At 43.1% G+C, this 14,748-nt stretch overlaps 2 protein-coding genes, 1 long non-coding RNA gene and 1 pseudogene across 4 annotated transcripts in view; 3 read left to right on the forward strand and 1 right to left on the reverse strand.

The window, feature by feature from the left end:
• The window catches only part of LOC146480844 (uncharacterized), a 73,798-nt pseudogene that overhangs the window by 58,685 nt on the left and 365 nt on the right, over positions 1-14,748 (reverse strand). The gene's annotated exons all lie outside the window — the stretch shown is intronic.
• LOC146480848 (uncharacterized) lies at positions 5,762-10,964 on the forward strand. The gene is made up of 2 exons (XR_014864647.1): positions 5,762-5,919; positions 10,831-10,964. It is a non-coding gene; the product is annotated as an uncharacterized LOC146480848 (long non-coding RNA).
• Positions 6,151-9,424, forward strand: LOC146480849 (uncharacterized). Its single transcript, XM_085109057.1, has 2 exons — positions 6,151-6,598; positions 7,331-9,424. Exons 1-2 carry the CDS (start codon positions 6,151-6,153, stop codon positions 9,259-9,261), a joined length of 2,379 nt encoding a protein of 792 aa, XP_084965183.1. The 3' UTR covers positions 9,262-9,424.
• LOC146480850 (uncharacterized) lies at positions 9,294-10,701 on the forward strand (the record flags this gene model as incomplete). Its single annotated transcript, XM_085109058.1, has 1 exon — positions 9,294-10,701. A coding segment is annotated over one exon (1,017 nt), but the record flags the coding sequence as incomplete, so codon positions are not given.

Here is a 14,748-nt window from a genome sequence, read left to right on the forward strand (position 1 = left end):
ATTTAATTTTTCTGAAATTAGGAAGATGTCATACCAGTTAAGCTTATGTTTTTGTCTCTACGCTATACATTTTTGGGTTCGTGAGATACACTTCATGAAAGGTCGCAACCTGCTACAATTTGATGTTGACATCTGATCGATCGATCGCAGCATTTGGGTATTTTTCTCCTTTAATTTCAAGTTTTTTGGACAGCATGGCATTCAGAATACTTTACATTGAATAGCATGTAGCATAGCTTGAGTTCTTTCATAGTGTTGTTATGGACTACTTGAAATATTGGGCTTTAGGTAAACAAACGGCTTCTAAAAAAATGTGTCTCTTTGAAATTCCCGGGCTGGCGTTCGTGTGACGTCACGATGGCCGGACACCTTGGATTTTTTCAACGCCGATATCTACATTGGCGCCCAGGCCTAAGTTTATCACTCCCTCCTGTCCCAGAGTCTCTCCTGGCGCCGCCCCGCTGACCAAGAAGCCTGAGGACTCTGGGTACAAGATTGAGCGAGTACTGTAGTTCTCCTTCCGGCGACGAATTTCAGAGCTGTTTTGACCACAGAAAGCTCTCCTGGATCGTCTTCGCATGATATAGGCAAAGGAAATTAAGAAGTCCTGACTCTGTAGAGCTAGTTCCGTCTGAAGAAGAGGCAGCCGAATAAGTTCAGCAGCTAGCGCTTTTGCTACAAGAGAAGGAAGAGCAGACTTTGCTGAGTCGTTCATCTCTTGGGTAAGATATTAGAGATAGAGATTAATATTTAGATGTGTTATTTGCTGTATTAACAAAACAGGCAAGCTTTAAAAGTGTAGTGTCTGAGAATCCTCAACAATTTCTCTTGACTACTAGCCAGTTCATTCCCCGGAGGGAGGCTACCGGAGACTCAGTTGAATTGAAATCGAAGTCAAGTTTAGGTTTTTAGCTTTGCTTTCGAAAGTTTGCCTTGGTGTTAAATTAGAGTGCACAGTGTAGTAACCGAAGGGTTCTTTATATAATTGAAGACACGAGTGAAGACACAGACATCCGTTTAACTCACTGTATTATACCATGTGCTTTCTGCTTACAGTAATCATGTGATACGTATCATGTATTGCATAATCATGCACTATCATATTACTACATTCCTCCCTTTTCAGTACATTCCTGTACAAATCGTGAATGTAAAAATAATCGACCAAGATCTCTTATTACTAAAATATAATCATAAATGATTCGTGCGATTACATAACAGTAACAGTTTATGTCCAATGTCCGATCGGTGTCCTAATTCTTAGCTATTCTCTCACGTGTTTCTCAAATTCTAATTGTCATTGTTCAAAATCTCTTAAGTGTCCTTCGAAGACTGATCTAGGCCTTCTGTTGGATCGCCTGAGTGGTTCCGGTGCGGCCTGGTTATGTTCTACATCGTTGCTAGCTGCATCCACCCTCTGTGCTGCTATTACTGGTGGTTGTGGGAGATATGCAGGTGGTATCTGTGTTTGAGGTTGCGTTCCTGTTTCCCTTTCGTTGGAATCGGTGTTGCTGGTATTGCTTTTGAGACGTCTGAATTTTGATTTGTCTCGGCAGATACTTTTGCCATCAGTTAACCTCTTGGCGATGATGGTTGATCCCTTCACCTGGGTCACGACATATATGTGCGGTTCGTACGGCGTCTCAGCTTTTCGTTTCTTGTCTCGCTTTACGATGACTGCTTGCCCGATGTCTAGGTGCAGTTCCGTCGCTCGGTATCGCTTGTCGTGGTATTGCTTGATTCGTTCTTTGTAGTTTCGGTCGTTGACTCTGACTTCTTGATCCTGTGTTGGTATGGATGATGGGAAGTGTTCAAGTTTCGTCCGGATCTCTCTGTTCATCATTAGCTCATAGGGTGTCTTCCTGGTTGCTGGGTGTGGTGTATCCCTGTATGTTTGGAGCATGTCGTAGGTTGCTTCGCGTACATCTATCCCTTCCTGTTTTGCGATTGTCGCTATCTTGTTTACGAGCTTGTTAAAACCTTCGACTTGGCCTTGAGCTTTCGGATGTTTGGGTGTGATCTTCTTGTGACTGAATCCCATTTCTGTTGCAAGTGTCTGGAACTCTTTTGAGTTAAATGGCGGTCCATTATCGGTTTGCACTGTCTGTGGTACCCCATGTGTGGCGAACATCTTCTTCAGTTTTCTTCGGACTGGTTTGATAGATGTTGAGCTGATGAACTCTGCTTCTGGGTATCTTGAGTACTGGTCGGTTACAACGAGTACATATTCGCCATTAGGAAATGGGCCACAGAAGTCTGCCTCGACGGTGTTCCACGGTCGTTCTGGCAGTTCCGTCATCTTGGCGGGTTCAGTGTGCTGAGTGTTGGTGGTCACTTGGCAGCTGAAGCATGTGCTAACAATATCGTCGATGCGTTTGTTCATGTTGGGAAACCAATACTTCCGTCTGAGAAGTTCTTTTGTTTTTGAAATGCCTAAGTGTCCCTGTTTGTGAGCAATGCTGACAATCTTGTCTCGCAGTGATTCTGGTGGGATAATCCTGTTGAGCCTCAGCAGGACTCCTTCGGATTCGTAAATGTCTGCTCTTACGTCGTAGTATGGTATCAGGTCTGGATCGTTTCTATTCCATTTCCCTGTTTCAAGTGCTATCTTCAACTTCTGCAGCACTTTGTCTTCTTTACTTGCTGATCGGATAGTGTCCATGACTATCGCGTGGTCTGCGTCAATGACTGCTTTGACGTAGCCTTCATGTTTTGTTTGCTGGACCTCTGGTAATGGGTGTCGGGAAAGGTAGTCAGTCATATTGGATTTCCCCGGTATATGTACTGCAGTGAAGTCTAGGTTCTGCATCTTCATCACTATTCGCTCTATTCTTGGTGGTAGCTTTGCAGTTGGATTATTGAAGAGTGGGAGGAGCGGTTTGTGGTCAGTTGCTAACTGAAAGTGCTGTGCTCCAAGTAGATACATGTGTAGCCTGGTGGTGGTAAACTCTGCAGCCAGTGCTTCTCGTTCTATTTGAGAGTACCGTTTCTCGGTGTCTGTTAATGATCTGCTAACAAAGTGGACTGGTTGGTAACCATGTTCAGTCTTTTGGAACAAGCCACCTCCAAGGCCAGTTGGGCTGCCATCGCATATGACCATGGTTTCTCGACCTGGCTTGTATGGGATGAGAACTGGTGCTGAAGTAATTGCAGTCTTCAGATCTTCGAAAGCAGTTTGCTGAGCTTCGGTCCATTCAAAGCTGTGTTCCTTCTTTGTGAGTCTTCTCAACGGTTCGCAGCGGTTGGAAAAGTTGCTGATGTAACGTGATAGATAGGCCATCATTTGCAAGAATGACACAAGCTCTTCTTTAGATTTCGGTGGGTTGCCTTCGCTGACAGCTTTGACTTTACTGGGACTGGGCTTCAATCCTTCGGCAGTGAACAGGTGCCCATGAAAGTCGATGGTTGATTTTCCAAATTCACACTTCTCCTTACGTAGGGTAAGGTTGTGGAGCTTCAGTCGTTGAAGTAAAGCTGCTAAGTTGGCATTGTGGTCATCCCAGTTGGTTCCGCCAATCATGATATCGTCTCGGTTGTTAAGGACTCTTGGTATTCCCGAGATAATCTTGCTCATTTCAGCATCAAATAAATCTTGGCTGTTGACACCTCCAAACGCGAGTCGCTTGTAACGATAGTTACCCCATGGACTTGAGAATGTCATGAGTTTTCTTGATTCTTCGTCTAGTGAGAACTGGTGGTATCCGTGGTTCATGTCAAGTTTACTGAAGACTTTGCAATCTTTGAAAGTGGTGATGAAGTCCTCTGTGATAGGCGCTTGTACTTGTCTTGTGCGCTCCATGGACTTATTCAGTACTCTTAAGTCAAGGCTGACACGGATGTCGTTGGGTTTTTTTGGTTTCGGTTGGACAACCAGTGGTGAGCACCATGTGATGGAGTCATGTTCTGGCACCTTTTCCATGATGTCTCTCTCGACAAATTCTTCCATTCGGTGACGTAGAGGTTCCATCAGGTGGTATGGTACTCGGCGGGGCTTTTGTGCGATCGGTTTCGCATCTTCTTTAAGTGGTAAATGGATTTCGATGTCTTGTCCATCTCTTCTTGCTTTGCCAATGCCTCTAAATCTCTCTTCGTGCTGAAAGAGAATCTTGTTAAGATCTTCATTTCCGGTTTGGATCTTGTGGATCTTCTGTAATTCTTCTCGATTTGGTTCTTTCAGTCCTCCTGTCGCGTCAAATTGGATCATTCCCAGCTCTTCCAATGTTTGTCTTCCGAGTAACGGTAGGGAATCGATTGTTCCTTGAATAACGGCGATTGTCGCTTGTGTTTTTCGCGTTTTGTTTTCTAAGGTGACGTCGCATTCTCCAATAACTGGTAGATCTTCGGTGAGTGTTTTCAGCTTGATCTTCGTGTTGCGTAATTTAACCTCCGGCGTTACTCGTAGCAATTCATTGAACTGGTGTTCGTCCATGACGTTTGCATCGGCGCCTGTATCCGGTTCAACTTCTATTTTGGTTCCATTGATCCAAATCTCGCATTTGTGTTTCTCGATGGTGTCCTGTGCTGTACGGTGTACGTGCATGTGCTGTACGAGTCTGGCGATGTCCTCATCGAAAGAGTCTTCGCTTTCTGAAATGTCGCGTGCATCTTGTGCATCTTGTTCAACGTGTCGAACTCGTCTTCGGCGGTGTTGATGATCTGTCGGCGGTCTTGGCTGTCGCGGCGCGTGCTGAAAATCTTCTTTCTTGTCATTTCGGCGACCCGATCTGCCACCTTGTTTATCATCTGAGCGGTATCTTTGATCCGTGTTACGGCACATTTTGGTGTAGTGGTTACGTTTACCACATTTGTAGCATTTAGCTCCGTATGCTGGGCAATTTCCTTTTCCATGTTTTGAACCACAGCGGGGACACATACCATTGTTGTCACGCTTGTAACTTTTGACTTGTTTAACTTTGTGTGATTCCGTTGTGTCCTGGAGTTTCTGGTCGATTTCGTTTGCTTGAGTAGTGGACTCTTCTTCTATGGCTGCTTCATCCAAGATCTGGGACAACGTCCAGTTATTGCGAATTGTTTTTACTCGTAAGCGGCTGTTTGTCATCGTCTTGATAAGATGGTCTCGGATTGCATCATCTTCGTCGGTGAATTCGCATTTCTTTGCTATCTCTCGTAGTCTAGCGTAATATTTCGCCATGCTCTCATCGATCTGCTGAGAAAGGTTTCCAAACTGGAATCGTGCATAGTCCTTGTTTTTTCTTGGTAGGAAATTCTTGTCTAGTTTCCGAATAAAGCGCGAGTAGACATCTTCGCCCTCGTGTTGTGCGGGTAGATCCGGGAGGGAATCTTCTAAATCGGCAATCTGCGATCCACCATAGATAATTAAGCCATCTTTCTTAACTTCTGGATCTGTTAATCCGAAGAACCTGAATTGTCTCTCTATATCCTTTTTCCATTTCGCCCATCGCACGGCTGTGTCGTTAGCATCATTTGAGATGGTGAACGGACGGATGTTTAATTGACGATTCACGACTGTGATGTTTTGTTGCGGATTTGTGCTCGGACCAGGGTTATCGGTTTCTTCTGGTGGAGCCATTGGCTGATGTTCTTCTACTCCTTTCTTCTTTGTGGGATCCTCGTCGCCAATGTAGTAACCGAAGGGTTCTTTATATAATTGAAGACACGAGTGAAGACACAGACATCCGTTTAACTCACTGTATTATACCATGTGCTTTCTGCTTACAGTAATCATGTGATACGTATCATGTATTGCATAATCATGCACTATCATATTACTACACACAGTTAAGTTTCGGTTCCGAGTAAGCTTACTGTTTTTGCACTTTTTTACCATGGAAAAAGAATATATATTGTAGTGAAAAGCTCTGTACAATGGCTTGAATTTAAGCTGATCGTTCCCTTGTAATTGATGCTAAGTTTCCTCTTGGTTCAATATTTTCTCAGGTGCAAATGTTCAAATTGGTTGATTTTGAGCTTCGCTTAAAATGTTTAATTCGACGCGCGCAACCTTTAGCAATTACGTGTCGCAACAGATCTTATTTTAGTTAATTATTAATGTAGCTCTATATATACCGCCACGCACGTGGTCGAGACAATTATTTTCGAGTGATTCGCTCTGTGTAAAGCTAGTTAATTCTTATACTTGTGATTGTGAAGTTAATCTTTTTTTTTAATATGTCTGAGTCCAAGTACAACCTTCGTTCTCATAAGCAACTCGATTACGCCATGATACACGCTGGGAAAGGTGTACAATTCCCATCATACGGATTCTCTCCCGCTCCTCGTCCTCTCTCAGCGCCAGTCGGAGATACCACGCCTCACAACTATCAAGGACCCGACTTCACCGAAATGAAACGTCTGTTGGAGGAAGAAAAAGAAAGAAACAAAGTCCTAGAGGAATCTTCCCAGGTTAAGCAAATGAGGAAAGAACTGGAGGCGCTTCGCCTGCGCAACGCCATGTTGGACAAGCGTGCTGATCAGGATAAAAAGAAAACCACGCTAAAAGATCTGCGCACCAACCAGCTCGTGTCTTCTAAAGTGGAACAGTTTCTTTCCCAGCTAGACGACAGTAGCAGTGAGGAAAGTGAGGATGACGACAAGACTCAAAGGAAATCTACTAGAGGTAGGCGCCACACTTTAAGGTCAGGGAAGGCCAGTAAATTAACTAGCCGCGTGGTCAACCCTCAGTTATGGCCCCACAGCCATTTGAGTTTGTCATATGTTTCTAAGGACAAAACATACGATGATTTAACCCTGGCTGAATTCGCAGCCGGATACGCAGCTATTCTCCAAAGGCCTAACCTCCCACCACAAGAACTTCGCGCCCGCATTGTTCATCTTTCCTCCCTGATGTATTTGGCCACACAGTTCACTTGGTCTTCGGTCCGCGATCTTCACGCGGGCGTGCTTTTTGAAATCGAATGTGGTCGGGCTGACTGGGGAGATTCGTTTACTCATTTGGAGTCAAGGATCCTTCAAGCCCCAGTAAAACCATCATCTCGGGCGGGGTCTTCGCGCACCGACGGCTTCACCGCGGTCTTCTTTTGTCGTGATTTTCAACATGGCGTCTGTAAATTAAACAAAGATCACTACGGTACCCTTCGAGGAGAACGCAAATGGCTGCAGCACATTTGTGCTCGGTGCTGGGTGGATACGCGTGTTGCTGCTCGTCATACGGAATTTTCGAAAGAATGTCCTTTGGCGGTGGAAAAGGATTCCCACTCTTCCGGAACGACTGCACCCTGACTAGAGCTTTTAGAGCCGCTAAATCACGACTCTCCTTGTTTTCAAGACTCAAGACTTTCCGTTTCAGACTCAGTTAAACCAGACTCTAGACTTTGTTCATGTTTTCAAGACTCTCTATCTTCTGTGGAAGATAAGTGTTATCTAGACTCTAGACTAAGCGGGGTGGTTCACTCTGCTCCTGGCAGTGCGAGTGCCACACCCTTGCCTTCCTCGCACGTTACGGTTCCTTTAGTTATTGATGATAATTTTACTGATGTTTGCTCATCGCTGCATGTAGTGCAGCCTAGTATTAGTTCTAGTTTAAGTTCTAGCCTGGGTATTTCTTCCCAATCGTTCGTTACCCCAGACGCACTTCCTTTCGAGACAAATTTCTTTGTCACATTACATAATCAAGTTTACGCTAAGGGGCAACCCAATTTTTTAGGCGCACGTTTATCTGTGCCCACTTCGTTGCATCTTTCCTTGTGGCGGTCTTTACTGACCGAGTATTCCGATGTGGAAGTTTGTGACTTCTTAGAGTTTGGGTGGCCCATCGGTTACAATTATCACGGGGTTTTACCTTCTAGTGATTTTCGCAATCACAAAGGTGTACTAGACTTTCCGTCCGCCGTTGACAGCTACCTGTCAACGGAACTTGCGTTAGGTTCCGTTTGCGGTCCATTTGCTCGCAATCCTTTCGTGGCGCCTATCGCCTTGTCTCCTTTGAATTCAGTTCCAAAGCCGGACAGCAATGAACGTCGGTTTATTCTTGACCTCAGCTGGCCGGCCGGTTCGTCGGTCAATGACGGCATTTCTAAAGATTTCTTTTTGGGTGAACCTGTGTCGTTAACTTATCCCACTGTAGATGACATCGCAGAGCGTATCGTTCAGCTGGGGCCGGGTTGCTTGTTGTTCAAACGTGATCTAAAACGTGCTTATCGTCAGTTGCCGGTAGATCCTTTCGATTATCCTTTGTTGGGATATTCGTGGCGGGACAAGTTGTTTTTTGACGTTCGATTGCCAATGGGTCTCCGGTCCGCTGCTATGGCTTGCCAGCGAGTCACGAACGCGGTATGTTTTATGCTCTCGCGGGTCGGTTGCAACGTTTTGAGTTATTTAGACGATTTCATGGGGATCTCCGCGCCGCGCACTGCCTTCGCCGATTATGCGCTCACTGGTTCGTTACTACAGGCCTTAGGGTTACAAGAGTCGTCTCACAAGGCTTGCCCTCCGTCTACTCGAGTTACTTGTCTCGGAGTTCTCTTCGACACGATAAATTTTACTATGTCTGTTACGCCGGACAGACTCTTGGAATTGCAAACGGATTTGTTACCTAAGTGGCTCACTAAAAAGTCCGCGACCAAAACCGAGCTACAATCTCTGATAGGCAAACTTGCCTTTGTTTCCAAATGCGTTCGGCCGGGCCGTTTGTTTCTAACTCGCATTCTTGACACTTTGCGTTCCTTACGGCGCAATCATCATCGGGTCAAGTTATCGGCCGAATTTCGGAAGGATATCCGCTGGTGGATGCGGTTTATCAACGTTTACAATGGTGTATCTCTTATTCCCACGCAATTGTGGTCTGCGCCCGATAGTATTTTTTCTACCGACGCCTGTTTGACAGGTTGCGGGGGTATGTCATCCGAGCAGTATTTTCATGTCGAATTTCCGCCGCAAGTTCTCCTTCAATTCACCGCTATTCATCTTCTTGAGGCCTTAGCTATCGTTATAGCTCTTCGACTCTGGGGTCGTTATTGGCGTGGACTACGGATTATGGTTCACTGTGACAATTTTTCCGTTGTCAGTTCGTTAAACTCCGGTCGCGTTCAGGATAAATTGTTAGCAGCTTGTTTGCGAGAAATTTGGTTTCTCGCCGCGGTGCATGAGTTCGAAATCCGCGCTTGTCATCTTTCGAGTTCTGAAAATCGTGGGGCCGATTTACTGAGTCGTTGGCACTTGAACTCTTCCTTTCAGAACGAGTTCTTCTCTACGTATGGCTCACTTGGTCTGCAGCCAGTTTCAGTTTCTGTGGACATGTTTCAGTTGTCGGATACTATCTAATGTTTTTTTTTTCTCCTTTCACTTCATAATATTTTGTTTTCTTGCCTTTTGTTTTTCTAGATTCATTATTAACAAAGCTACAGAGAGATCTTAAGAAGACGCGACGAGCGGCGTATGCGGACGGCACGCATAAGAACCACAAGACTCAGTGGAGGGCTTATCTCTACTTCTGTTTTTCCTTCGATCTTGAGCCTCTCCCGGCAACTCTCGATACCATATGTTTGTACTGTCAGTTTCTTAGCCGTTCCATGACTCCCCAGTCCATTCGTAATTATCTTAGCGGGGTCAAGCTTCTTCATGTTTTCACGGGGTTCGAATTCCCCTTTTATGAGACGCCAGAGTTAAAATTAACTTTACGAGGACTCGATCGTATCCTCAAACATGCTCCTTCGCGTGCTCCGCCTGTCACGCCGGAGTTGCTGCGAGAGTTAATCCAGTGTGCTAGTACCTCTCCTCATGATTTAGTTTTTTCCTGCGCGTTTCTCTTCGCCTTTTTTCTTTTCGCGCGAATTTCTAATTTGGCGCCAGCATCTGTCAGTTCCTTTGATCCCTCTAAACAACTTTGCAGGGGAGACATAGTTGTTACTAGTTTTGGATTGTCGATTTCCTTTAAATGGTCTAAAACAAATCAGACAGGTTCCAAGTTGCTGAAACTTCCATTATTGTATACTCCAGACCCTAATTTGTGCCCGGTTCGTGCATATCTTCGCATGTGTTCTTGCTTGCCTGCGCCCGCTTCGGCGCCCGCCTTTTTCACGGATTTCCGTGCAGGTTCGTACTTTGTCATCACTAAAACGCAATTTGTTTCGGTTTTTCGTAGCCGGCTGGCCCGCCTAGGTGTTCATAACCCTTCTCGTTTTAGGGGACACTCCTTTCGTCGAGGGGGAGCTACATGGGCCTTTCACACAGGGGTCCCGGGTGAACTGATTCAAATTTATGGAGACTGGGCGTCAGACGCATATAAATGTTACCTTGAATTTTCCGAAGATGCTAAGCTTCGCGTCGCACGGGGGATGGTTGGTGCACTTCCGGAGGCACTTAATTCCTAATTCGTTCGAACAACTGCTTTCCTTTTGGTTTGGCGGTTTTGGCGGTCGAGAGGTTTGTCTGTGGAGTGATTGTGTAGTTTTCCTGTTTTCCGCCTTTCATTTCACTGAATAAACCTCTCATGGTGCCAAACCTAAAGAAACGTGTTTGTTCTTTGAGTTGATATTATTATAATATTAGGAAGGAGAATTGGTTGATTTTGAGCTTCGCTTAAAATGTTTAATTCGACGCGCGCAACCTTTAGCAATTACGTGTCGCAACAGATCTTATTTTAGTTAATTATTAATGTAGCTCTATATATACCGCCACGCACGTGGTCGAGACAATTATTTTCGAGTGATTCGCTCTGTGTAAAGCTAGTTAATTCTTATACTTGTGATTGTGAAGTTAATCTTTTTTTTTACCCTCCCTACCCACCCGTTCTTGGGTCGAGAGGTTTGTCTGTGGAGTGATTGTGTAGTTTTCCTGTTTTCCGCCTTTCATTTCACTGAATAAACCTCTCATGGTTCAATATTTTCTCAGGTGCAAATGTTCAAATTGCTCCCTTGAGCGACTTACCAAGCCTGGAGAGTGCTGGTGCTGCATGGACATCATTGTATCCAGATTTGAATAAGTACAGTAATCAATAAACAAATAAATTTGCAAGGCAACAACAATTTGCAATGATTTGTTTTCTTCCCTTGCACTATCATGAACAATGTAAATTATAGTATTAACAGTCTTTTCTGTGTACATATATTTTTTTTAAGGTGGCTCACATCAGGTTAAACACCACTGCACTGGATGCCTTAATGCACTGAAGAAATGACTAGCTTTATAAATGAAAATTTATTAAGGCATGCTTTCTGGTAACAAGCATCCACCTAGGCAAATGAGGGGAGGAAAAGTAGGAATTTTGCAAATATACATTGAAAACAATATTCTTGGGAGTTAAAGTTTGTGATTCAGGTATTAATTGAAATTTTTTTGCTTATTCTAATGAAGGGTCAAATTAACCTAACAACAAACATCCTTTGTCCTACATGTCTAAGGGCAAACCCCCAAGCAAGTGTTGATGAGTTTGATACACTGTTGCTGTGGTAACAGTTCTTGTTACTTTCACTTTTGGTGCAGTGAGAGATGGGCAAATGCATGCTACCAAAATGAAGTAAAGTTGAGACTGTTGTAAGCCACCTTTGATTTTTTTCTCAAGGTTGTTCTTCTTGATCAGTGTTTATTCTTAGAAAATGTAGATTCAATTTCATTTGTACAACAACAAATTTATTGGTGAAACAAGATTCTGGCACTCTTTTTCAAATGAACATAAAAATAAAATTATTAATGTACTGCAGACAATGAACCATAAACCTTATTCCAAAGTGGCTACCATATTAATACTGTTTATATTCAAATTAGTATTTATTTAAAACCACGCCAAAAGAGAAAGCATTTGAGTTCTGGTTGCTATACATGGCTCAGGAATGTCTGTGCTTCAGCTCCCTATTAGCAGGGAGCAGGGGGTGGGGAGGGGGGGAGGTGGAGTGTCATGAAAGAATAAGCAGTGAAAACAGAGGGTCACATAAATTTATGCTCTTGCAATCATAATTTATAGTATGACCGGGAGAGCGAGTTATATACAAAAGACAAAATAAAATTTGTTAATTTAAGTCATTATTTAACAAAAGCAAGACAAGTATTAAGTATTAAAATATTAATGTAAAGGAAATGTGTAGCATAATGGAGTTGTATGATGCCAATGGGCTCTATAGATGATTTGAATTATGTTGGGGCAAAATGGTTCCAGTAAGTAACTTACAGTTTGCCTCCATTCTTGTTTTCTTTTTCTGGTATTTGAGCGACATTGTATTACCTGTTCAGGGGGAGGGTCATGAAATTTCATTTGCATCGCTATGGAGGGTCACATCATTTTCATTGCTCAATTTAAAATCTCCACCTCACTCCCCGCCCCCCCCCCCCCCACTAATTTCTGACCATTCCCTAAAACAGAAGCCTATGTAATGGAAAGAGTTACAAAGAGGAGGCATGATGAATGAAGAGAAAACAGTTCTTTTATTGATTCTATTTGTCAACTGGTGGTTGATGACAAAAGATCAAGAAAAGCCCTTGAGAAAGGTCAGCGCTCTTCAACTGCTAGTTTACGGAGGAGCACTGGCCTTTTCTTGGCTGTCCACACTTTTCACGTGTTGTGCTCTGCAAGGCTTGTTTTGGCCTGTATTTAATAGTAAGAGCTGGGTTTTGACGTTGTTGCAACTCAGCGTCTGAAAAATAAATCAAAATTTAAAATACATTACCAATTGAATCTAATTGATAAGAAACAACTGAATGTGAGGTTTTCTTAAAACCTTTCTTAAACCAAAAATTCAAACTATTTCTTCAAGAAAACCACTTAAAAGAAAGAAGGAACCCTTTTGTAAACGCCAAAGACCACCTTATCGAAAGCTGAGTGAAAATGGATAATTAAAGTGGTTTTCTTCGCGTTTGTTGCACAGTTTTTGCCACAAGCTTTTGCACAAGCAAAGTAAACACAAGCTTACTCTTATCGCACTGAGATGTTTTGGAAATGCTTCGGAGGGAAAAGCTAGTTCCGGGAGCTAGTTACACTTACATTATTTACTCGTTCAATCAAAGTTTAGTACTTTAGAAACGCAATATAAAATGTCTATAAAAATTTGTGACTGCTATTTGTATGGGTGCTGAACAAGGTATCGAGGAATCACCAAAGATAAAAAACAATATTCACACATTTCGCCCACTTTACATAAGCTTACCTTTAGCCGCTCCTTCCCCTTCGGAGATTTTTTTCAGGTACACGATCTCCTGATCGCTTACCCTTTTCAAAAGATCAGGTTTAATTTGTGTTCACTGACTTGGGTGGAATGCCCAAGTGTCCCTCGAACTAAACCGAGAAAATAGCAAAACGTGCAAGACAACAAACTGGACCCACACATCTCTCGTTCTGTCGGCCGGACTCGCATGCAGCGCAATTCCTGCCGCTCGATTAGAGCAGTTGTTATACCACTGAACAACACAGCGACTTCCCACCATTGAAAGAACGAAACATTTTTCGAAAACGTGTTCGAAACCGTATGAGGAGTTAGCCTCGTAGGGCTCGCCTGGGCTTCGAGTTGAGAGTCTGACGTCACTTGTTTTTCCCGGGTGACCCGGCCTCTGTTGTCATTGGACACCATCTGCCTTTGGTAACCAGGCCGCAGGAACATGGCGGTTCAATGGCGGATGAAAATTCGTGGAGTTTTTAGCGCAAAAAAATCGCACTTTCCTTCATCTTATGAGGATATAACTTGGAGATCATGTACTTTAGGACATAAACTACCAATCAACCGCAAATAAAAGGTATTCGAAAATTTGATCGTAGTAGCACTTTAACAAGGCAGCGTATCTTTACCACGCTATCACGCCTGGGGTAGTCAATCGATAATATCGATAATCGATAGCATTCGATAACAATCGATAAAAATCGATTAATTTTTTCGAAATTCGATAAAAATCGATAAAATATTTCGTTGTGAGTAATCGATGCTTATCGATTTTTTAATCAGGGCTATCGATTTTATCGAAACTGAATTATCGTTCCAATTTTCGAAACGGCAACACCTAAAGATATTAAAGAACTCGCAGAGACACTTATAACAACTTCCCTGTTCGTAAAACTATATAAATTGCTTCATCTTTTCTACAAACTTTTAGTATTACTCAGTGTGTGTTGTATTTGAATGAAATCCGATATAGATCCCTGGTTGATTATTCCACTGTTTTATTTATTTGCTGATGTAACACAATCGCACGCTCGTTGCTTTTTCACCCAGTCTTTAAAGGGAAAGATTTTCGTGATTTTTTGAGTAAAGATATAAACAAATCATCTAGACGCCCTCGTGTTCGTAATCTAAATTCTTCTTGTTCCCCATATTTCTTAGGTTAAACGTGGTTTCAAAACCAACGGAACAAAGGACAAGAAAAAATTTAGACAACAATCTTGAAGCCGAGAACCCGGAAAAGGAAAAATAATTTACGTTTGTAAACCCGGTTAATCGAACAATAACATCAGGAAGAAAATCATAATGCAGTCTCTTTGGTCTCTTGTACAGTGTTTGTCAACAAATCATTTCATTGCCGCCTTTGAAATCTACATTTAAAGAGTCACAATCAAACGCTCCCTCAACGGAAACAGGATAATTTTTATCGATTCAATAACGATCGATGAATCCAATAAAATCGATAACATTAACACTTCGTCGGCGTGTGAGTATCGAATTTTATCGATTGACCGATAAAATCGATATCGTTTAAGTTCAATTTATCGATAGATATCGATTTATCGAATGATCTTCCGATATCAATTTTTATCGATTGACTACCCCGGGTATCACGACACGACTCGAGGAGGGAAGCAAGCAAGTTCAAATCAAAGCGACGCCGATTCTA

Source organism: Pavona decussata, unplaced genomic scaffold, assembly GCF_977016875.1.
Source record: "Pavona decussata unplaced genomic scaffold, jaPavDecu1.1 SCAFFOLD_52, whole genome shotgun sequence".
NCBI lineage: Eukaryota > Metazoa > Cnidaria > Anthozoa > Scleractinia > Agariciidae > Pavona > Pavona decussata.